General features: G+C 42.0%; 1 protein-coding gene across 1 annotated transcript in view; it reads right to left on the bottom strand.

Moving 5' to 3' along the window:
- The window catches only part of LOC308288922 (leucine zipper protein 2-like), a gene marked incomplete at both ends in the record, with an annotated part of 241,708 nt that overhangs the window by 37,230 nt on the left and 177,639 nt on the right, over nucleotides 1-26,839 (bottom strand). Inside the window, one exon of the mRNA XM_080730396.1 lies at nucleotides 4,367-4,429. Within this exon, the coding sequence (XP_080586522.1) occupies nucleotides 4,367-4,429 (63 nt within the window). The remainder of the gene's footprint in view (nucleotides 1-4,366; nucleotides 4,430-26,839) is intronic.

Genomic DNA, 26,839 nt, shown 5'->3' with positions numbered 1-26,839 from the left:
CACTTTAGAAGCGAAGATGGAGGCAGATGCTCGCTTATAAAACACATGTATAAACGCTACGAGCCGATCCAGCATGGCTCCACATAAACAATGATCGGTTCAGTCGAAGGATCCGATGACGTCAGACCGGAAGTACTTCCGGTGGCCTTCAAAATAAGACAAAATAAGAGAACGGCCGTGAATGGGGGGGGGGTGGGAGGCACTCTGGATATTATAATCCGTTAATGTCTGAGGCTTTTAATGAGTTAATTAGCAGCCTATAATAAGACATAAAAGCGAGGATGAGATGATCACACCAGCCTTGGATAGAATTAAGTGCATTGGTACAAAACAATGGTATCGTGGTACGTTACTTTGGTTTGAATTGCATCAGAACTATATTGTAATTATAATATAAACTATATTATAATTAAGGCTGGGACTTTAACTGATTAATTGCGATTAATTAATTACAGAAGATTAACGCGATTAAAAGAATGAACGCATTTTAATCGCACTTAGTTTTTGCACCACAGAACCTTCAGTTTCGGGCATACTGATCATAGCGATGCACCAACCAAGAAGAGACAACAAACGCAAAGGGAGAAGTAGCCGATCAGAGCGCTTTGCTTGGCCCATTGGATGCGAAATTTAGATTTAAAAAACTCACTCGTTGATTCACTCGTACAACAAAATGTGTTTTACTTGGAAAAAAAAAGCTTCTCAGGTCAAATATCGATGTGCGATTAAAATGCGATTAATTGTGATTAATTAATCACAGAGCCTGTAATTAATTAGATTAAAAATTGTAATCGCATCCCAGCCCTAATTATAATGCATTCTCTGTTATACATTGAACTATTTGATTGTGAAGCTTTAATGCGTTGTTTTCCACCATCATGTCAGTACACTAATATTAGATATGAAGTCAGTAAGTAGGTCGGAGTGTCTTATTGTATCAGACGAGCAACAAAGGCGTTATACCTCTGGGAGATGGCTGAGGTGGAGCAGCAATATCTATCCTTGCCTGGTTAATAAACCAGACTCTATCACACACTTCGTTTTGGGAAGAGAGTCTGGAATTTCGGGGAGAGATTATTTTTCTGGGGGGCGGGCTAAAGCCTATTGACGTAATGTTAGGGGCGGTTTAAAAAAAATTCAAGGTGACTTGCTCTTAATTGCTCCCTTTGAACTTCAGAGGGGTTGTAAACGGTTACACCCCGCCACTCCGACATGTCTCCTTTCCGACATGTCTCCATTCCGACACTAACCCTATCTCTAACCCTTACCCTAAACTTAACCCCTATGGAAGTGTCGCCACTCCGACAATAAGAAGTCAATTTCGGAGTGGCGACATGTCGGAATGGAGAGCGACACCCGTTGTTGATTGAGCCATACAAGTGTCAATAGCTCGTTAGTGTTCATTCATTCGTCATTTTGCCGTGACGGCAGTCCAGGGGTGCCGCAAGATATTTTGATAATATTTGGAATTTATTTGGACTCTTGAAAAAATATTTAGTATCATTTTAAACTTGAAGTACAAAGTTATTCGTTTTCCTCGCAACATAATCACTAAAGTATCGTCACTGTCGGGCAGAAACCTCGTATCTCCAAGTTTCAAATGTTTACGTCTTTTGGTAAAGCAAAGCCCTGCTTCATCATACAAGACTGTCACACACAACTAGTGAAAACAGCCGATCTACAAGCACACAACGCCTCGCATCGCGAGGCGTTGTGCGTTCTGCTGTTTTCACTATAGTTTATAGATGATAAATACAAAACGAACAGTTTGGACATATAAGGTTTCCAACCGACAACGACGATATGCTATAAATTTAAGGTGCTGGGAGTGAAAATTATAATGTAGGGTTGCCTCGGATTAAAAAAATATATTTATGGGGTGCCCTGAGACAAAAAAGTTTGGGAACCCCTGCTGTAAACAATACAACAAGTTCTGGTCTTGGGCTTGTCCACCACTGGCTCCCAGCTCCTCGTCTTAGACCATATACATTACTGATACAGTACCAAAAAATAACTATAATGGAGTGTGTACTTTGTCTCCCACTGTAGCTCCCATATTTTAAAGTGAAAATCTCAAATGTGCATGTCCACAGTAATGTGGAATTTTTAAACTGTTTCCATACGGTGAAAGTATGGAGGAATAGGAAGGGTCCTTCTAAGCCGCGGCAGAACCCCCTGAACCCCGGTACTGCCGTGCAATCAGCGTTTTATTTATAAACATATTTAAAAAAACAAACACACCAAATGATAAACAACGCGCGCGGGTCGTTCAGTGCAAGCCAGCAGGACGTGCACACACTACGTGTTTGGGCGGCCACTTACTTAGAAGCTGCTGCTGGCTGTATTTCTGCCGTTCATTTGCATGGAGCGAGATGGGGTAATCCGCGAGAAAAAACAGCGTTCGAAAGTACATTACGTCCTCGTCGCACGCACATCGATCTAATTCCATGTATTCCACTCATTCCGAAGCCTTGATTTCGCCTCTCGTCTGGTCGAAACTCTTGAGGGGATGGGCTAAACCAGGCTGCAGCACACACAGTGAAGGGGAACGTAATGGCCGCTCGTGGAGCCAGTGGCAGAGCCAGCCGATGACGTCATCACGTTTCTGACGTGATCTGATTGCGCAACGTCTCTTAAAGAGACAGAGCACGACCTGCGACTGTATTTTTCAAAAAATTATGATTAATTTCATAAATTACGGCAATAGACGGGAATAGACGATTGGCTGATGGGACCCAGTAGGAAGTCCGAGGGAGTGCGGCCAGGCTTAGAAGGTGTTAAGTCCATCAAGTTTTAAAAGTTAAATATATAATAAATAAAAAACTACAAAACATAAAAACATCATGTACACGAGCACGATTCCACAGTAAGCTGAACATTTGAAGGTTTAAAAGGTGTTTCTAGGTGTAAGCATGTGGGAGTAGATACAGAAGGTGCCAAAGTTTTAAAGAGAATATGGTTCATACTCTATAAATAGTGATTATAACATTAGTTTAGTTAGAATCCATGATGACAGACTGTGGCAGAATGTTGTCTGTGTGAAAACAATGTCAAGTGGGTCATTATAATCATCCCGGCGTATGATGAATAAATGCATGGATAAAATTAAAATCTATCATCACTAAGGCAACCTTGAACAAGTTAAATGAACTGTACAGACTCTCAGCACTGCATTTATAATGTCTAGAAATGTGATGTTTGTACTCTAGTCCCCCCGCACAATCGCACATGCACGCTCACACGCACACGCACGCACGCACACACACACACACACACGCACACGCACACGCACACGCACGCACACACACACACACACACACAAACACACACACACACACACACACACACACACACACACACACACACTATTATGGCCCCATTGTCCTGGCTGGAGATAGTTTGGGGTGTCTGTACCGTGAAGATGAATGTTGTCAGGTTTATACTATTATGACTGGCCTGCTGCTATGCTTAAATCAACTTGACAGTCAATGTCTTCTTGAATATCGTCACTGTTAGGCAGTTTTTTTTTTGCCCCTGCAAATTACTTCTTCGTTATGACATACAAAAGTAGAGAAAATAGCCGACCGGGAAGGCAGCTTGTAGATTGGGACGCTAAGTTGAAAGTGCTTCTATGGGTTTTACGAATAGCCTATTGAAAAGCATTAACGAGAGATTGTGACTGAATAAACGCTATAGTGGATCCATTGGAACACTGAACAGTGACAGTTTTGGACGTAAAGGGTTTATGCAGCGATGTGTCAGGAACTTGGAGAGAGGTCAGGGGTCATTTGAAATGGTGACTATTTTCCTGAGGTAACATAATTATTGTTATATCAACAATTTATCGAATTGTTTTTATTTATTGTGGATGATTGTGCATTAGGCATATAGGCGATTATGATCGACTTATTCTGTCTGTTTTTGTCTGTGGAAATAACAAAAACAATAAAACTTGCTCAAAAACTAATTTCATTGACTTATTTACGTTATGGGTGTGGCTAAGTTCAGCTGGGTCACCACCCACCTGACCAACCAGGTATACTTAATGAACAGGTGGGTGTGGCTACACAAAAACATAATTCTAACACGTGGGTCACGGCACCCATCTTTAAACCTGTGATGTGAACAATAAAGCAATTCTGATTCTGATGTGTTCACATGACACACTCAGTCATGTGAATGGTTGAAAGAATAGGTGCGTCCAGATAATTTGATGAATGCGGAAGTAGCAGTTGTTGTCATTTCACTAGGAATCTTGTAATCTAACGTCTAATGCTCTGCCAAAAGGGAGGGATTATAGGCTTCAGGCAGGGCTACTCAGCTACACATGCACTAAGCAACAGAGTGATGATGAATGGGTTCTTACCTCTTCTGCGTACGCGTCACAAAGTTTGTTACCCGACATGAGCTTGTTTTTCAGACTCTTGTTCTGGAGGGGAAAACAAGGAAAGGGACGTGTTATGTCATTGGAGTCTGCACGAACAAACGCATGGACGCACATGCAGGGGTGTCACACCAAATGCTGGGCCCTGGGTACAAGGATTCACTGCGGGCCCCCCCATGAATGTTAACTATTGAAAAATAGCAGATATACAAGCTCACAGCGCGGCACCGAGTGCCGCGCTGCGAGCTTGTAGATCTGCTATTTTTAATAAATCGTGAAAATGTGTGCAAGAAACTTATGTTTCTATGTCAGTGGTGCTCAAACGTTTTCATGTGAAGGACCCCCAAGATGATATGTATTTGGCCACAGCTAGACCCCCCCATCTTAAAATATTTAGTTCCAGGCACCCCTCCCCGGAAGCAACATTTGAGTTACAAATGTTCGCGTAAAAAATACATATTCAAAGATTTGCACACATTTTCACGACTTTTCAAAAATAGCAGATCTACAAGCTCGCAGCGCGGCACTCGGTGCCGCGCTGTGAGCTTGTATATCTGCTATTTTTCAATGGCTAATGTTACTATAGGGCCCCTCCACCTTGGGCCCTGGTAACTCAGTCCCACTTTCCTACCCCTTGTGACGCCCCTGCGAACATGTTTCGACCAAACAGAACAATGTGTGATTTAATGATGTAATGAGTTCATCAATGACCTAATTAACTATAATGAAGACACTAGTGTTGTCTATTATCCTACAAGTCTCTGTTACAGATACAATCATTCATGTGTGAACACACTGACACACAATCGCTCTGTGAGTTTTGCACCTGCTTCAGCTTTATCATTGTCCTGCACATCGTGTGCTAAAAAAGCGAACCACTTCTGAGCACGACAATGTCAGGGGATCGTGTCCGCTTGTCCGCGCCTCCCAACTAGTCGCTCGCCTCTCATTAAAAATGAAATGCTAGGCACTTCACCGGCCTACACACAGGGAGTTGAATGAAGCGAAACCATAGCACTCCTCAACACAACAGGTTTGGGAATCTAGCTGGGATTTGATTAGATGCAAAGCAGCGCGCGCAGCACTGTTGCCTCGACGCTTGTAAACAAACGATTGTTCTATTAGAGTGTGATAAGGTGTATTATACATTATAGTACACCACATAGCAAGTTGAATGCTAAACAAACTGGTGTCTGTCCTTTTCCACGCGCGTACGCGTGTGCACACACACACACACGCACGCACGCACGCACGCGCGCACGCACGCACGCACGCGCGCACGCACGCACGCACGCACGCACATACACACACAGACAGACAAACAGACACAAACAGACACACACACACACACACACACACACACACACACACACACACACACACACACACACACACACACACACACACACACACACACACACAGGTTTGCAATTGCTACTTTGTGGGGACATTACACATAGTCTACTATCTTTGTGGGGACATTCCATTCATTTTGAACCCTAACCCTAACCCTAACCCTTAACCTAACCCCTAAACACCTTGTGGGGACTTATTAATAAGTACCCACAAGGTATTGTGCAAGGATTGTACTATCTTTGTGGGGACATGAGGTCCCCACAAAGTAGTAATTCCCTGTCCACACAGGTCACACACACACACACACACACACACACACACACACACACACACACACACACACACACACACACACACACACACACACACACACACACACACACACACACACACAGCAGCAGAGTTAATGAGCTGGAATGAGATTATTCTGTGATTCAGGGGTGTAAATGTGTCTGAGCATCAATCTCCAGACGCTGTCATCTCCTCTCACCTCTAAAGAAGAGTCTCTGTGAGGATGAGGAGCAATGAAATGACAGCTGTCATTAAAAGTGACATATGGTGGCCCCCAGAACCTCCCCAGAGTGACAATGATATCCACTGGAGAGCTCATATTTCACTCTACATTATCACCGCTGTCAGGCGCAAACCGAGTATCTCTATAATTTCTTTATGGAGATACGTTTTATGTTTTTCCATGAATGAATGCCCTGCTTCTCATACAAGGGTTGTAGTGGTGATTCGTCCACAAAGTCTTACTCAGGGTTTTGAAATGAGTCCTTTGTCCAAGCACGTAATAATGCATGCAGGTCGGTGGCATTTTATTCAGCTTCTTTTACATATCGTCGTTGTCGGCTGGAAACCTTGTATGTCTAAAACCGTTCATTTTGTATTATCATTCTAAAAACTAGTGAAAATAGCCGATCTACAAGCACACCACGCCTGCCTTGCACCGCAAGGTTTCTGCCCAACAGTGACAATATGAAACAGCAATCTTGATGGTAATGTCTGACTCTGACCCATGTCAAACAAAACAACTGTACTGAACTGAATCTGTTCCTGATGACTTCAATAAATTCACCTCATGCGTCAAGTCAATTGCCCAACACCTTCAAAATGAAAGCGTTTAACTGAAACACAACTAAAACAATTAACTGAAATAAAAATACATGAATTACAGTTGTAATCAAACTCTAACAAAATAAACAAAGAGGCAGAGGTCAAGACATTTTTTTTAAATCGGTCTGTGGGTTTGAAAAAAAAACACATTTAAACAATGAAAAGTATTAGCAAAATATTATTACAAAACATACATTAACCACTTCAGCCCTACAGTATATGCATTTTGGCCATTTGAAAATAGCACATCTACGATGTGATGCATTGTGAGCTTGTAGACTACAGGCTCACTCCATAGCTTCCACTTGGACTGAAGACTCACCTCTTCAGACTCCACCTAAACCCATAGCACCACTACTGTAACACTCCCCTTCCCTCAATGACCATACATGAAGCTAGATAGCATTTTTAGGTTTTAGAAATGTGTTTTTACTGATTAGGTGCATGGTCTACCTATGTCATGTTTTTTTCTAGATTGATATTCCTATGCATTGCTAAATTGTTGTTGATGTACTGACATATTATTTTGCTTATTAAAAGCGTCTGCTAAATGCCTAAATTGTAAATTGTAATCTGCTATTTTCAAAATATTTTGAAATTTTAAAATGGGACATTATGCATAATGAGTACCTTCTACTTTTGGTACCTTAAAGGCCCGCTGACACGCCCCGAAATTATAATAGTATGATACAGCAGGTCACGTGGTCTCTCTGAAAACGGTCTGAAATAGTCTGAAACTCATGTCACAGTGTAATCTGCCCCTCACCCCCCAACAACAGCTGACCAGCACAGTAAGTAGTCTAAGTACAGTCAATTAATTTGATTGGCTTATAATTGCGCATTCCCACAATGACATCATAAAAATATTAACTCATATTTTAAGATGACTAAAATTAAAGTGACAGTACCCCTTTAGGTGTAAGTACATTTTGATACCAATACTTTTGTCCTTGTACTCAAGTACATTTTGAATACAGTACTTTTATTTGTAACAGAGCTATTTCTACATTGCAGTATTGATACTTTTACTTAAAGTGTTAGTTCAGCTATTTTTGACATAAAGCTGTGTGAAATACTTGCCATTAAAATAGTGGTTACAAATGTATTAATTCATTACCAGAGTCCCATGGTCAGAGTTCTGGTCAGTTTTAGATGAATATAAAGTAGTTCTGGTGATTTGGCAGGGGATCATGGCCCAATCATTAAAAATAGATGAATCCACAAAATAAAGGTATCTATCTATTGTTGACCTATTTCTAACAAATAGACCAACTTTCGTTCAACTTTGACCCCTCTGTCACATGGTACTATTTTTTGTGTCCAGTATCACTATGCCGCTGCAACATATTTCCCCAAAACAAGGTGCTTTGCAGTCAGCTGATCAGAACGAAACCTCACTCTATATGGTAGAAATAGGCAAAAAATACAAATGACGCTAGTTTTGTGGATTAATCTATTTTCAATGATTGGGCCACGCCAAATGGCCCCCACCCCATTGGAACTACTTAATATTCATTAGAAACTGACCAGAACTCTGACCACGGGACTCTGGTAATGAATTAATACATTTGTAACCACTATTTTAATGGCAAGTATTTCACACAGCTTTATGTCAGAAATAGCTGAACTAACACTTTAAGTAAAGAATGTGAGTACTTTTTTCCACCACTGATATGTCACAGCACATGATGCAGAATGAGTTACACTGAGCCACACGTCACAAAGTGTTATCCTCCATTGAAGCACATGATGCAGAATGAGTTACACTGAGCCACACGTCACAAAGTGTTATCCTCCATTGAAGCACATGATGCAGAATGAGTTACACTGAGCCACACGTCACAAAGTGTTATCCTCTATTGAAGCACATGATGCAGAATGAGTTACACTGAGCCACACGTCACAAAGTGTTATCCTCCATTGAAGCACATGATGCAGAATGAGTTACACTGAGCCACACGTCACAAAGTGTTATCCTCCATTGAAGCACATGATGCAGAATGAGTTACACTGAGCCACACGTCACAAAGTGTTATCCTCCATTGAAGCACATGATGCAGAATGAGTTACACTGAGCCACACGTCACAAAGTGTTAAGGCCCATTCCCACTGGGCCAGATAACAGATATCTGGAGATATTTCTCCAGATATTTTTCAATGCAAAGTGGATGGTAGATACAGATAAAAAAAATATTTGCCACAGATAAAAGTATCTGTGGCAAATATCTGTGGTAGATTTTTTTTTATCTGTAGCTACCATCCACTTTGCATGGAAAAATATCTGGAGAAATATCTCCAGATATCTGTTATCTGGCCCAGTGGGAATGGGCCTTTATCCTCCATTGAAGCACATGATGCAGAATGAGTTACACTGAGCCACACGTCACAAAGTGTTATCCTCCATTGAAGCACATGATGCAGAATGAGTTACACTGAGCCACACGTCACAAAGTGTTATCCTCTATTGAAGCACATGATGCAGAATGAGTTACACTGAGCCACACGTCACAAAGTGTTATCCTCCATTGAAGCACATGATGCAGAATGAGTTACACTGAGCCACACGTCACAAAGTGTTATCCTCCATTGAAGCACATGATGCAGAATGAGTTACACTGAGCCACACGTCACAAAGTGTTATCCTCCATTGAAGCACATGATGCAGAATGAGTTACACTGAGCCACACGTCACAAAGTGTTATCCTCTATTGAAGCACATGATGCAGAATGAGTTACACTGAGCCACACGTCACAAAGTGTTATCCTCCATTGAAGCACATGATGCAGAATGAGTTACACTGAGCCACACGTCACAAAGTGTTATCCTCCATTGAAGCACATGATGCAGAATGAGTTACACTGAGCCACACGTCACAAAGTGTTATCCTCTATTGAAGCACATGATGCAGAATGAGTTACACTGAGCCACACGTCACAAAGTGTTATCCTCCATTGAAGCACATGATGCAGAATGAGTTACACTGAGCCACACGTCACAAAGTGTTATCCTCCATTGAAGCACATGATGCAGAATGAGTTACACTGAGCCACACGTCACAAAGTGTTATCCTCCATTGAAGCACATGATGCAGAATGAGTTACACTGAGCCACACGTCACAAAGTGTTATCCTCCGTTGAAGCGTGATGCTCATGTTGGAGATTGAAAATAAAGGCGACACCATGTGCAGCTTTCAATTTCAAGGACCTCCAGTTTGCCCCCCCAGCATCATGGCCATCATGGACCCCCATTATAGCCTGACATCCTGCACAATGACAGGCTCGTCTCTCACTGATGGGGGTTTGTTTATAAATGAAAGCCCCTCCCTCATTATGCATTCATGAGAACACAAGGAATTGTTTGTCATCATAATTGATCCATGTTGAGATTTGGAGCGATTACAAATAATACATGCAAAGCTTGTTCCATGTCCCCGTAAGCAGAACTGGTGTACAGACACACACATTGATGTATGTACTATTATGTACACATGTATGTATTGAGGCTGGGCCATATTAGGAAAACCTTCGATATTCGTATTGTTGAATGCCTTGATATCGATATTACTCACTAATATGTCAAGACAATGAAACAATAGTTTTGAACCTGGCTTTATCCAATCTTCAGATTTATGTCCCCTAAATACATGCAAATTGGGCATTATATGTGCATATAATGCCTGATTTGCATATTTTAACATATCATTTCAGAAAACTTGTAATACAAACAACCTTTGTTTTAATGTGAGTAATCAACTGGAGAAGTTTCATTGTTATAGCTATCATTTTTTTTATTCTATTCATCGCACTTTTAACATTAACATACATGTCTACCGTTTAGTAGAGGCTTATATCTATCTAATAAAGCACCAAACAACTCACTCACTCACTCACTCACTCACACACTCACGCTCTAACGCTCTAACGCTCACGCTTATCTACGTTTTTATCTATTCACTCGCTTCAGCAACTGATCCCAAAGTTCACATGGTATTGGCCATTAGCATTATACCAACGCTGACGAAGCCCGAATTTAATTTCTCCCAAATTAAAGCTGTTAATTAGCGTTTTCTTAGTCTGTTGTCAGGGTTACGGTCCGTTCCTCCAGGCCATGGGATCTGTAGCCCCACACACACACCCCTCTCTCTCACAGTTAGGAATGTGTTCTCTCTCTCTCTCTCTCTCTCTCTCTCTCTCTCTCTCTCTCTCTCTCTCTCTCTCTCTCTCTCATCTTCCAACGGGTATGAAACTCTCTCTCTCTCTCTCTCTCTCTCTCTCTCTCATCTTCCAACGGGTATGAAAAACCTATGTGGAGCAAGCGCATACATTATGCCTTACATTATGATGCTCCCACATATGCTCCCACATATTCTCACGCACGCACCAGTTACAGTAACTTTCCCCACAACCCACACTCTGCACATATTTTGGAGCACATATCTTCGAACGGGTAAGGTCTAGTTTTAATAACTGGTGGATATATTGTAAACAAAACAATTGATTATTGTTATTATTGCCTAAAGGGAATAAGAAATGCAAATCATTTTTTTGACTGCTTTTTTCTTGGTGTGACCTTCAAAGGGTTAAGTAGAGTATTTATGTATGTATGCACACACACATGCACGTCTGTATGCATGCTGGACACATTTAAGGGATGCTCTAGGGTGCGTGTGTGCGTGCCCGTACATGTGTGCCTGCGTGTGCTATGATGTTCAGTTACTCATATAGCATTACTTCTAGATGCTCAAGGCCTCAGTAGTTCTTAAAGTAATGTCTTTCTTTTTTCATGTCATAGTAGGTTTAACTTTCATCCCTACAGTATGAATGATACATGAAAGCCTACAGTACATATTTCATATTAGTAAAGATGAAATGAGGGTTCTACGGAACATAGTAAAAATCCTCAAATTGCCTGGCCTTATAATGCACTCATGAGGACTGATAGTTATGCATCTCTTAAAAAATATTACTGAAAGGTTCACAGGACCATACAAAGCATAACATGTTACAGCTAAAAATGAATCTAACTAAGGAACAATATTGTGTACTTGAAGCTACAGTGTTTGAGTGCTTCGAGTGTCTCCCAGCGCATCTATTATTGCTATTTTCCAACATGCTGTAACATGTTGTAATTCTCATGCCCAGCACTCACATTGTTTAATTATTACCAAAAGATCCTGAGCGTCTTGGTCTTAACATGAGCTGGAGTCTGGCGCAATCAGGGCGCAATCTTCTTCTCTTTCAGAATGGGGGTCCACGGCCAAATATATATCAATTTGGGGGTCCTTGGCTCAAAGAAAGTGTTTCTAGTTGTCATTACAAACACACATCCATGCCTTGGTTGTCCCACACGAGCCACCACGCTCTGCTAAACAGATGTTATGCTGTTATGTGTTTTGCAAAGTCACGGATAAGACACGCTTTGTGGATGTGTTTGTAATGACAACTAGTAAAACATCCATGAAAAGAATAATCACCAATATTATCAGTACTGGTTGAAATGGAGCCAAAGCTTTCAGCCAGAACGCTTGTCTTGCAGAGTAATATGAGCGCTGTCGCCTTACAGCTAGAAGGTCTGCCAAGGGTTCGATTCTGGCCGGGGGGCGCTGTGGGCGTGTTCTCTCCTCCACATCATCAGTGCCCACACCCTAGCTGGGGTTGGCGAAAGGGCCTTTCTGTGTGGAGTTTGCATGTTCTCCCTGTATCTCCTAGGGTATAGGTACCCTCACAAAAAACATGCAGTAATCCTGGTCTCTATACTGCCTCCCCCTGGCCAGCCGGGGCGCCTCATAGAGGGGAAAGGAACTGGTTGGAATAACGTGTTCCTTCCACGCGCTACCCTGGTGATAAGAAGCGGCTTGCTCACTCCTCATGCACTGAAGGAAGCATGAGCTCAGTTCAGGGCTCTCCCCAGGTTGGCAGAGGCAGAGCAGAGCCCAGGATTACAGCTTAGGCAATTGGCACAGGGTGAAAAAATGGGTTACAAAATCGTGGGATAAAAATGTTAAAAGAAAAAAAAGAAGAAAAAAAAGAAAGGCATGTGTCTAGAATTCTCCTTGGAGCTGGTCTTATCTCTGGCACCGTGACAGCAGCACATGCAGATGAGTTTGTAATTTAGGGAGCAGATCACGTTGTTTAGGCGCTGTGGGTTCACACATTTGTGTGCGCACACACACACACACACACACACACACACACACACACACACACACACACACACACACACACACACACACACACACACACACACACACACACACACACACACACACACACACACACAGTGATTGCAATCAAAATCCATTAGTTCTGAGCACAACACTCGCTGTGTGTTGTGAGCTTGGCAGGCCGCATATAGTTTCACAAATTTGCTGTTCAACAAAGTGTAAACTAGGGCCTAAATGGCTACGGTAAGTACAAGAAGAAAATATGTTTCTATTTCTGTAATAAAACTATGCTTTTATACCCTCTACACTAAACCAAGTATACGACCAATGTGAGCTGTAGATCTGCTTTTTCATATGGCCGAAATGTATACAGTAGGGCGGAAGTGGGTAATGGATGTTTGGTAATAATAATATAAATCTACAAAGTAACTAGTAACTAATTTTTTTTATATATAATTGTAGAGGAGTAAAATTACAATATTTGCCTCTGAGATGTAGTGGAGTAGAAGTAAAATTACTGAATATTGGAAATACTCAAAAATACCTCAAAATTGATATACGTATAGATTTATATTCTAAGTTTTGGTGAGTGGCTAAATCTCATCAAATGGTCCGTGGGTCAAATTCCCAATACATAATGGACTTTTCATATGAAAAAGGTTGAACACCACTGCTCTCAACCAGTGCAAGAAATGCTGATTGGTTCAGCAGTCTGTGTGATAATACTGGACAAACACAAACATACAAACAGGCAGACTCTCTCAAAAGACTCGCCCCCCAGCAGAGCTATACACCTTAAAAAACAACAAACAACTCTAAGAATTATGCAAATGTGATTCTACTTTTGGAATTAAGAGTAAAATGTATGCACAAATGCCTTTGGCTGTTAACTGCTGCCTCTCGACTACTAAATTATTTAAGAAAACGCAAGAGTTTATTCCACACTTGGCTGAGAGATCTCAGCAGGTGGTTGGTAGACGCACACATGCTTTCTGAGAGAAACTAAACTCTAACCACTTCCAACCTTTTCAGAGCGTTTTCTATACATTTCAAAAATGATCCTTTGCTGCGTGTCACTCCCTGTCAGGGGAGTCAATTGGGTATGGCAGGGGTAAGCAGCTGCCATACCCTGGGTCCAGGGGGGAAAATAAAAGTTACTTTTAAATATAAATACATGAATGTCTCTTTGTCTATCTGTGCTGGTTATTATGTTGTTAAATTACAGTAAAATAACTACAAATGCAAACTTTTACAAAATGGTCACTTTAACAAGGTATTATAATTATATTCTCCACACTTGTATTCTCCCCATCTTGACAGAATGGTTTATTCCCAGGTTCCGCAGGTCAGCTGCACAGGTGCAATGCATTATTGTTAATTGTGGCCCGTTTACTAACATGCCAAGTTTAGCTGCACATGAACAACCGTTCCAGGCTGCCATATCAAGCCCAAGAAACCGTAGAAACGGGGGAAAAAAATAAATGTACTTCTTAAAATAAATGTATCATGCATGTTGCTAAGGTATGGCAACATGACTGGTGTCGCGCGTGTGCAAGACATAACACCAGTCATGTTGCCATACCTTAGCTTTTTCTGAAATGACGCCACTGGTCAGGGGTTCAGCTCACGATCGTGGCGACCTTTGCCCTTTGCTGCATGTCACTCCCTGTCTCTCTCTCCCCGTTTCCTGTCAATGAAGGCAGAAAAAGCCCAAAGAATATGCTTTGATGTTTGAAGGGATTTAATAATGTGTGTGCACACAAAGTGCTACTGTAGGCTATGTGTAAAAAATAACCAAAATAAATATCTGTAATAAATTATGGTTGTCACAAAATCCCAAAGCACACCTGGACTAGTGTTGTGTCACACCAGCGTGCCTCACACACTGTTGAACCACCGCTCTGCACCCATAAATCAAATAAATGAAGATTTGCTGTCATAATACAATACACACCAGAGGTCTATGTACAGTATACAAATACAGCTAGTATAATAGGCAGTATACAGTATATGCAGTGTGCATATCTATCTCTCTACAATACAGACTGATCTACAGAGATTTCTATAATAGGCTCCTTGGCTAACAAGCCATACAGTATGCATTAATACATTGTAATTGCCCTCTATAACAAAAAAATAAATACAAAAAATAAAAAATAAAACACTTTAAACATTTGTCTTTATTTTAGAAAATGTTGAGCAAATGAAACATCAACATGCACTGATCAAATCAAAGCTAAGCTTCTTTCAAGCTCTCCGATGACTCCATTGATGTTTGTTTTTTTTCATAATTTTCCCTCTTTGTTCTGTTCCATTACAGATGGAATAGAAACTCATTCTCGCTGTTCCTCAGGCCCTTGCATTCTTACGTTCTTTCCACGTGCGCGGTGTCGTTTATACAACCCTTCCAACAGTGACTCGCAGGGACGTGCTGGCCATTGGGAAAAGGGGGACAACTCCCGAACGGCCGGTCCAGGCCGGCCATTAGGAAAAAAATGAAAATAAAATGTATGCCGTCGTTCCATTTTGGGGGCTGGGCGACCAACAAAGTAAATCGTCACTGTCGGGCAGAAACCTTGTATCTTTGTACATTTTTTCGCAAAGCAAAGCCCTGCTTCGTCATACAAGGCTGTCGCACAAAGGTAGTGAAAACAGCAGATCTACAAGCACACAACGTCTCGCGGTGCGAGGCGTTGTGTGCTTGTAGATCGGCTGTTTTCACTAGTTTAAATCATTTTTAAAATGATAAATACAAAACAAACGGTTTTGGACGTACAAGGTTTCCACCCGACAACAACGTACTGTAATTGGCTTGTCACTTGTCATGATCTGAAATGGCAAATCTTTGAGTAGCAGCAGCGCTATAGAGAGAGATCTCTCTCTATAGCGCACAATGAGGGCCTCTCCAACTCTTTTTCCTAGGCTGAATCAGGGGCCCAATATGTCCCTGGTGAATCGGCAGCGATGTATAGCTGTTGTTCACACTAAAATGTTCTGTAGCTTTGTGTCACTGCCAGTGTCACCACCGCATGCGTAGGAGGACGTACCGTACCATATGAATGAGGCTACAGTCCTTACAGCATGCAGCTGTCCCGGGTTCCTATCAGACCCCAGGCCATTTTCTGCAAGTCATCCCCCTCTCTCCCAGTGGCGTCACGTCAGTTCAGAAAAAGCTAAGACACCAGTCATGTTGCCATACCTTAGCAACAGGCATACATTTATTTTAAGAAGTACATTTTATTTTTTTCCCCGTTTCTACGGTTTCTTGGGCTGGATATGGCAGCCTGGAACGGTTGTTCATGTGCAGCTAAACTTGACATGTTAGTAAACGTGCCACAATTAACACTAATGCATTGCACCTGTGCAGCTGACCTGCGGAACCTGGGAATATACCATTCTGTCAAGATGGGGAGAATACAAGTGTGGAGAATATAATTATAATACCTTGTTAAAGTGACAATTTTTGCATTTGTAGTTATTTTACTGTCATTTAACAACATAATAACCAGCACAGATAGACAAAGAGACATTCATGGATTTATATTTAAAAGTAACTTTTATTTTCCCCCCTGGACCCAGGGTATGGCAGCTGCTTACCCCTGCCATACCAATTGACGCCCCTGCTCCCCCCCCCCCCCCCTCTCTCTGTCCTATCTGTACTAAAGCATGAAATGCTTATAAAAATACATCTTTTAAAAAAAGTCAGAACAAGGTGTAACACGACGACACAACCAGGGTTAGAAATAACCGCTGAGTACTTAAAGTGAAATAGAACAACATAAAATAGGAACAATGACAGACAGTATTGACGGTGCAACATTCTCAAAGGTGTCTGTGTGTGTGTGTGTGTGTGTGTGTGTGTGTGTGTGTGTGTGTGTGTGTGTGTGTGTGTGTGTGTGTGTGTGTGTGTGTGTGTGTGCGTGCGTGCGTGCGTGCGTGTGTGTGTGTGTTTGTGTGTGTTTGTATTTAGTACCATTTGGGGACTAAAAACATGTTAGCACAGTCACATTCAGGGGACCTCCCTACTTTGTGAGGACAAACAAGTTGGTCCCCAAAAGGTTTAGGGTTAGGTTTAGGGTTAGGGTTAGGGTTAGGGTTAGGTTTAGGGATAGAGGTTAGGGTAAGGCCACAGAAAATGAATGTAAGTCTATGTAATCTCCCCAAATGTCCCCAAATGGTACTACATACAAAACTGTGCGCGTGTGTGTGTGTGTGTGTGTGTGTGCGTGTGCGTGTGCGTGCGTGTGCGCGTGCACGTGCACGTGCATGCGTGCGTGCGTGCATGTGCGCGTGCGCGTGCGTGCGTGCGTGCGTGCGTGTGTGTGCATGTGCGTGCGTGCGTGCGTGCGTGTGACCTCCACATGACAGTCTGGATGTGGACGCCACGGCGTCGCCTTGGCAACCCTGACTCCAGAGCAACAGATGGAAGGGACAGGTGGAGGTCATGGAGAGGGCTCACTGATTGGCTAAGTGTTTTGTTTGTTTACTATCAGAGGGAGGCCTCTTGGTTTAAACCACGTCGATATGACGCTTTGATTTGATTGTTTGGTTTTCTCAGAGGCTGGAGGGCAGATGGAGGAAAAGGAGACGACACCCTCAGCGACGGACACGGACAAAATGACTGTTCAATAATATTACCAGAAACGCTTAATGGACACCTTTTTTTAAGGGTTACAATAAGGGTTCATATTTTAGATTGTAATTAGAGCATTTCAAACATGCACAAGAAGTACACACCATCTTCAACTTGCCAAAAAAGGTGTAATAATGTTGTTTTTGTATATTGTATAGTTTGACATACACTGTGATTCACTGTTTAGTAGACCTTCATTGCCATTCACTGGGATGGAATATAAGTATTGTGTAGCTACTGACAGTGATGACAAGATAAAATGAGTCTAATGATTACCACCTGTTGGGTGGCTCATCCCTATCAGTGATTGGATGTGATAGCACTCTGTGTGTGTGTATATAGCTGTGCTGCTACTACCTGTCAGCAGATGCCTGAAGAAGGTCTTTGACCGAAACGTTGCATTAAATAAAGAGAGTTTTTTTGGCAAGTTGAAGATGGTGTGCGGGCCCTGTACTTCTTGTGCATGTTTGAAATGATGTTGACCCCCGCCTACGCACCCATCGCTAAGCTTTGATCAGGTGTGCATAAGACTCTGTTGCAGATTGTAATTAGAGAAAATAAAAGATGAGTGTTCAAATGTTTTAATTTACTGCTTCCTATCTTTTTTAGCGATTTCATTGGGCCTATACAAGTGGCTTAAAGTAAGCCATTTACCATGAGAGGGAGTGGGTTGTTGGCTGATTTACCACTGTTTCAGGGTTGTGGCACGAGGCGAAGCGACCCTCGAATTTTCTACCACTTCTACCATTATAAAGAAAACACAGTTGTAACTTGCAAGGTTAGAAATGTTACAACTGCAACACAACAGTGGGCGGGGTCCATGAGCCAACTCAAGGTTGTTGACTGATTTACCACTGTTTTAAGCCAATCAGAATCCAGTATCTGAACAGGTGACCACAAAAAGTGGTAGAATATGCCGGCGATTCTTTATTACTATTTACAGTAACAATACCAGCCCCCATAAGTCACATCTACCCATGAAAGATTGTGGTGCATTTTGGGAATGGGATTATTGTGTCTAAAAAGACATATTTAGGCCCCCACCCACTGAAATCAAAAGCATTACAATCGCTAAAACGATAGAAAGCAGTAAATGAAAACATGTTAAACTCATCTTTTCTTTTCTCTAATTACAATCTAAAATATGAGCCATTGTTGTAAAAAAACAAAGTTGTCCAAACAAAGTGCTAGCCTTGAATGGCTATTATATTAACAGGTCCGTAACTCAGAGAGTGTACAAATATGTGTCCCAGCGCAGTTATGGAGGTCCTTGCAAATACAACATTTGAGAACCACTAGTGGACTCCTATATATGCCACTTGACATGTCAGTAATTGGGCCTTGTGATCATAATGGTGTGTAAAAAAGAAAATCTTTACACCAGGGACGTGCTGGCCATTGGGAAAAGCGGGACAACTTTTCCGGCCGGCTCATTCCCGGCCGGTCCAGGCCGGCCATTAGGAAAAAAAATAAATAAAAAATGTCGGCCTTCGTTCCATTTTGCGGGCTGGGTGGCCAACAAAGTAAATCGTCACTGTCGGGCAGAAACCTCGTATCTCCAAGTTTCAAATTGTACAAGGCCGTTGCACAAAAGTAGTGAAAACAGCAGATCTACAAGCCAGCGGTGCGAGGCGTTGTGTGCTTGTAGATCGGCTGTTTTCACTAGTTTAAATCATTTTTAAAATGATAAATACAAAACAAACGGTTTTGGATATACAAGGTTTACACCCGACAACGACTTTAATATATATATATAAAAAAAAGATGAGGGCCTCTCCAACTCTTTTTCCCGGGCTGAATCAGGGGCCCAGCACGTCCCTGCTTTACACGGACACATCTGTCTGTGTACGGACATAATTTGATGCCCCTGCAGACAAGCCCTCTTTCTGGCTTGCTCACCAGTACAGTCCATCCATTGGTGCTGTGGGTGCCAGTGGGTGCCAGTGGGTGCCAGTGGGTGGCTGGGTGCACACTGGCAATGCCAGTGAGTTGAGCTCAGGGACGTGCTGGCCATTGGGAAAAGCGGGACAACTCCCGAACGGCCGGTTCATTCCCGGTCCAGCCGGCCATTAGGAGAAAATTAAAATAAAATGTCGGCCTTCGTTCCGTTTTGGGGGCTGGGCGGCCAACAAAGTAAATTGTCACTGTCGGCCAGAAACCTCGTATCTCCAAGTTTCAAATGTGTAAATTTTTTCGCAAAGCAAAGCCCTGCTTCATCATGCAAGGCCGTTGCACAAAAGTAGTGAAAACAGCCGATCTACAAGCACACAACGCCTCGCACCGCGAGGCGTTGTGTGCTTGTAGATCGGCTGTTTTCACTAGTTTAAATCATTTTTTAAATGATAAATACAAAACAAACGGTTTTGGACATACAAGGTTTCCACCCGACAACAATGAAATATAGGCCTAACTCATGTCATTGGCCCACTGGCTTGTCACTTGTCATGATCTGAAATGGCAAATCTTTGAGTAGCAGCAGCGCTATAGAGAGAGATCTCTCTGTAGCGCGCAATGAGGGCTTCTACAACTCTTTTTCCCGGGCTGAATCAGGGGCCCAGCATGTCCCTGGTTGAGCTCCCACAGCACAACGTTAGCTGGCTGGGAGCTCCTCCTGGTCTCCATGGCAGTGCCACTGACAATACAAGCATTGAGTAAATGCATTGAACAAGTCCACGACTGGATGTGCCAGAACCTTCTTCAATTAAACAAAGACAAAACTGAAGTAACATTGTTTTTGGAGCCAAGAGAAGGAACGATTAAAAGTCAGACACTCAGCTTCAATCGGTTAATGTTAAAAAAAAGAAAAAGAAAAAAAAAAACACAAGCCAAGCAGGAAACCTTGGTGAAGTCCTGGACTCACACCTGAATTTCAACAGCCACATTAAGACCATTACAAAGTCGGCCTAGTAGTGTCACCTTAAGAATGTATCGAGGATTAAAGGAGATTTGGATTCGGAAAAGACTTGTCTTCAGTGACTCGACAAAAGTAATGGTGTCTTTAGAGGTCTTATTAAAAATCGATGAGACGACTGCAGTTGATTCGGTGCACTGCTGCTCCAGTACTTACTAATACCAAGAAAAAGGAGCATATCACTGCACCTTTCAGATCTTTCTGGCTCCCGGTGTGTCAAAGAGTTTATTTGAAATTACTACTGTTATTTAGACCTGGAACGCATAACTTTAACCATTATTTTATGCTTTAACTATTAAAAAAAAGCTTGTAGATCTGCTATTTTTTTTTAATCGACAAAATGTGTGCAAGTCTTTGAATATATTGACCCGATTCTATAAATGTCTTCTAAATCCTTCTTCTAAAATCAGTGGTTCTCAAACTTTGTCATGTCAAGGCTTTAAAAAAGATATATTCAAAGATTTGCCCAAAATAAAATCAAGATCTTTCTAAAATTGCAGCTTGTAGATAAAGCATAAAATAATTCCAGATCGAAGCATTGAATGTACAGCATTGTAACGACCCTGCAAGAGATCAGGCCGTAACTCGCCATGTCAAGCGAGCTAGCTCTCTTGGCGTTGTGGGTTGCTTGCCTTGTCTGCTAAGTGGGGGGCTGGGGTTCGCTTCCCGGTTTGGGAGCGAACTGCCTCACTCAGACTGTTAAACGTTACCGCATGGTTTAGGACTAAAACACACGTGTGATCTTGTGCTACATCATGAAGCATCCATACTAGGGTGGGACGATACGCAATATTATCGTTTATCGTGATAAAAAACACTCACTATAATCCTATCGTGGAGATTTAATTCATCGTGATATCGTCCTCCGTCATGCACTGGGATCAATTCACCTTTTATTTGCTGAGCTTCATATCCGGTACCATTTAAACCTTCTATAATTGGTAAAAGGTACTTATAATATATGTACTTGATACAGTCTTTTCTTCACTCCCTATCAAATGTCTTTGCCAAAAAATAGCCGATCTACAAGCTCACAACGCGTCACTGCTATTGTTTGGCAAATGTTCCGCCGCCTGGATAATGGATTTTGATTATCGCGATAATATCGTAAATCGCGATTTCTTTTGTCACAATAATTGCGACCGTAGGTCGCATTTACTATCAAACCCTGCACAAAGTGTAAGTCAGTCAGTCAGTCAGTCAGTCAGTCAGTCAGTCAGTCAGTCTGTCTGTCACACCTCACACGTCACACTCTTGCCCTGCTCATATCTCCGCAACCGTTGCCCCGATCCATGCCAAATTTTGCACACACGTTCCTTACCTGCCAAACTACAACCTCCAAGGACCCCCAGAGCTCCAGGGACCCCCAGGTCCCTGGGGGACCCCCAGATGTAAAAAATGACCAAATGTGCTAAACTGACCAAATGACCACCCCCACGGGGCTGCTCACGGGGAATTCCCGGGGACCACCCACTCCTGGTGCTCCAGAACGGATGCAAAAGTGGTGGCGCCCCCAGTGGAGGACCCCCTACACTGCAGCTCACATAAAATGCCGTAACTCCGGCTAGGAGCGACCGGGACAGCCGGGGCCGGTACCTATTCGTCCGCCTTGCCGGCGCGGAGACCCCACCCCTCATTTCTCACATGGCCCTCTTCTAGCGCCACCATGAGGCCGATTCTTGCAAAACACATTTTTGGACACTGCTCCTACAATTTTTGCCCTAAAATCACGCAAATCGGTACACAGTATGTCTACACTCATCCCATCAACATGATTCTCTCCCATATAGCGCCACCTCCAGGCCGATTTTTAAAAACACATTTTTGGACACTGCTCCTACAGATTTTGCCCTAAAATCACGAAAATCACTACACAGTATGTCTACAATCATGTCATCAACATGGATCAGGAAGATTTTGGCAAAACACATTTTTGCCCTATTTGTGGAGATAAGTGACCTACGGTCGCTTATCTCCCGATTAGGGTGTGTTACTGGTCGTAGATATGACATTTTCATATGGTCCCATCCCTAATCCATTCCTCTCAGGTCATCTGGGACAGAATCTGCTTCCTGAGCTCAGAGGTGAAATGTAAATGTGGAAGAGCAGTGTCCAGTTTTCAGGCACTGCATGCTTATCTCAAGGTTCAAGTTCAAGGTTCAAGGTTTCAGTATTGTTTACATATTGCTACATATAAGAGTAGGGCCAATACGTACATGTCAGAAATTATTATCTAGACAGTCACGTAGGCATGAACGACAATATGCATGTATGGTACTGCAGTGCCTCTTAAGAAAAAATCAAACCTCGGTTCGAAGTGGAGCGGTGAATCTGAGCAGCTATACCCTGTGTGTGTGTGTGTGTGTGTGTGTGTGTGTGTGTGTGTGTGTGTGAGAGTGAGTGAGTGAGTGGTGAGTGTGCCTGGCCTGCACAAAACAGCGCCCCTCCTTTAACTAGTGTGTTGTGTGTGGCCACTCAAGGTATTGCCAGGCTACGGACGGACGGACAGACACGGCCAGCCAGCCAGCCACCCACATACCCACGGACATACCTGTCTATTGGGAGCGCTTTCACCGCTCCAAAAACTAGGGTAGCAGGTAAGCAATGAACCCACCATCTGTCTAAAAACAACATGCTAAATAACATTACTAACATTTGTGGTAAAAGGAAAAAAAAAAGTCTAAATAACTTGAAGAAATCACACAGGCTGCTGCTCAACAGCACTGTTCTGTTTTTGGCCTACATTATCACAAGAGTACAATAAGTACTGTAGGTAAGTAGTAACTAACTGACTGAACTCCTGATGTACCGGTATCAGCCATACCTCTCATCACATTGACTTGCAGTAATATGAACTTTAAATACACATACTACGTTTTTTTTTCCTCTTTTGTTATCGGCTACTGTCATAGTTACACCTACATTGTTGTTGTTATATAAAAGTTTAATTAAAAAAAGTAACTCTTTTCACTTGGATAAAAGAAGACAGATGGTTAGGGAGAGAGGTACTTTGGTAAGACTACAATGTATTTTGCACTCTACTCTTTTGGCTTTTCTTTTATTGACTACTAGAGTTTATACCATCATTTACTTTGGCACTCCGGATAAGAGCATCTGTTTAAATGTCAAATTTTAAATTGCAAATTATACATGAAAGTGTCCACAGAAACACAGCTTTAACACTTAGTTTAACACACACACTTAGTTTAACACACAAAAAAAGGTGTGTATGACATTATTTAATAACATATAATAATCATTATCTACGAGGAAATCGGCCTGTGGTCCGCTAACTATAAGAAATGGACAAATTGATATGAAAAGATACAATATTATACACAGGGTTGGATTTGCTGGAGAGGGGGGGGGGGGGGGGGTAGTCCATGCCTCTGCTTTTGATATACCAAGGTCATTTGTTTTCTTTATCGAAGACATGTCGAATTTTTGAACTCTTTGTGCTGATTTTGTTTGAAAAGCCAGAGTCAACTGGCTACCTGTACTGTATATCTCTGCACTAGAAGACCCACGTGTGTCTTTTAACCCCACCCAGGCATAATAATCTATTAATTTACAGAATGTCTGTCAGCTGTCCACCGTCTGATCGTCTGTCTGCATGCTGACATCACTGATACTAAACAGTGTCACCACCATGGTAACAATGCCCAGCTGACATCAACAAAGCCCAACTGACATCAACAAAGCCCAACTGACATCACTGATTGACATCACTACAGTGCCCAAAATTTGGAGATGACATCACAGACTGGCCTGGACACGGAACACCATATATGGAACACCATATATATATAACGTATTTTCCGGACTATAAGGCGCACTTAAAAGCCTTTAATTTTCTCAAAAAACTACAGTGCGCCTTATAGTCCAGTGCGCCTTATATATGGATCATTCATTGACATTGACATTCCCTTTAGCACAGCTCCATCTGTTTGATGCATAACGGAACGGTAGCGTCTATTATGTGCGCCTTATAGTCAGGTGCGCCTTATAGTCCAGAAAATACTGTATATATATATATATATATATATCCATGTATACTGTGAACACCCCCGGGCACAGGATTCTATAATTTTTCAAAGGTATACGTGAAAACACGCAGATTTGCAGGGCAGAGCAGACAAGGTTTTACATCTGGTAGTCAAAGAGTTCAAATAACATGTTTGTTTATCGGAATGCTACTTTTCCCCCTCCAAGTCAAGGTTATAGGGGTCATAAGGGCATTTTTGCATAATAATCCAATTGAAATTCATACCCATTCTCTAAGCATGTGAAGATTCAATCATCAGACACATCATGCTGAGATCCAATAAAACATGAATGAAATGGCTAATGAAAAGCCATGCATCATGCTGCTTACAGACTACCGCAGCGCCGAGGAATGTTTTCTCGTGTTTTCAATCAATCAACACGCCTCATCAATATGACACATATTGATGTGGGTGTGTTGATTGAGCGATAGCGTCAACTTGTGCATGGAAAATACAAGCGCACTGATAGCCTGTTAAGAGTATGATGCATGCCTTAAAAAACTAGTATTTGAGAACTAGTTACTTTGTAGTTTTTGATTATTAAAACATATATTAACTAGGGCTGGGACTTTAACTGATTAATTGCGATTAATTAATTACAGAAAATTAACACGATTAAAAAAATGTACGCATTTTAATCGTACTTAGTACTTACTTGCACCACAGAACCTTTCGTTTCGGGCATACCGATCACAGCGATGCACCAACCAAGAAGAGACAACAAACGCAAAGGGAGAAGTAGCCGATCAGAGCGCTTTGCTTGGCCCAGTGGATGCAAATTTTAGATTTAAAAAACTCACTCGTTGATTCACTCGTACAACAAAATGTGAATTACTTGAAAAAAATGCTTCTTGGGTCAAATATTAATATGCGATTAATTGCGATAATTAATTACAAAGCCTGTAATTAATTCGATTATTTTTTTTTTTATCGCATCCCAGCCCTAATATTAACCATTCAACTCTATACATTTCGGCCATTTGAAAATAGCCAATATACTGTGAGCTTGTAGATCTGCTATTTTCTAAATATATGTCTATACTTGAAATGGACAACCTGCATAATGAGAACTTTCTACTTTTGGTACTTTAAGTACATTTTGATACCAACATTTTTGTACTTTTACTCAAGTACATCTTGAAATCCAGACTTTTACCTGTAACAGAGTATTTCTACATAACAGTATTGACACTTCAATCCTCCAGTTCTAGGCAACACAGAAGGGGGGGAGACTTTCTGATTTCCACATAAAAACTCAAAGGTATATTAATGACATTGTTCAATGTTGAAAATGGCTAAAAACATTTGAGTACTTTTTCCACCACTGAGTATAGCGTTAGTAAAGTAAAAAAGGCTGCTCTTATTATTTGAAAAAGAGCTCTGTGCACCGAGAGGTAGGAGGTATAGAATTCCCAGTGAAAGCCCCCAAAATAACAATCACTCTGACAAAACACTCAATACGGAGTGTTAGAAAAACAACAGCCCAATTCCTCAGATAGAAACGTATCAGGCTGTGTTCACAGAGAGCATTTTTTCAGCAGTGGAGCACTCTGGATAATAATGTCCAGAAAGGGTCCCCTGCACCAGAGTGATTTTCCCCCCCTAACTTCTTTTTAAGGACCCTTATGGTGTCTAGTTATATAGTGCATTGTGTTATGTTATGTAGGCAACACACCATTGTTCTAGGTCAGAGAACCTTTATGCCAGCTAATAAATAAACCTGTTTTGTTCAATGGAGGGTTTTTGTAACCTTTTCTGTAACCCCAAAAGTACATTTTCTGTCCCTTTTCTGATTGGACAATATAATATCCAATCAGATAGGAGTGGCATGAATGAATGAATGAATGAATGAACAAATACATATTTTCCCCCCACTTATTCATTCATTCATCCATCCATCCATCCATCCATCCATCCATCCATCCATCCATCCATCCATCCATCCATCCATCCATCCATTCATTCATTCATTCATTCATTCATGTCTCTCCTGTCTCCTGTCTGACTGATACCCCCCTCCCCGTCCAGCTTTCTTCCCCTGAACACGTGCCAGTTGTGTTTGCATAGCCGCTCGACAAAACCGGATGCACCGCGGTGGTTTTGAACCTACAACCTCCATGCTAGTGGACAGGCACTTCACCACTGTACCAACCAAGCACTTCTTACTGAGTGCAGAGCGCACAGAGCATTTCATGGGCGCCGATGACAAAACGCTTGAACCCAGCAGC

The sequence above is a fragment of the Nannobrachium achirus genome (assembly GCF_963921795.1).
Source record: "Nannobrachium achirus genome assembly, chromosome: 7".
NCBI lineage: Eukaryota > Metazoa > Chordata > Actinopteri > Myctophiformes > Myctophidae > Nannobrachium > Nannobrachium achirus.
This window is presented reverse-complemented; position numbering and strand designations above follow the sequence as displayed.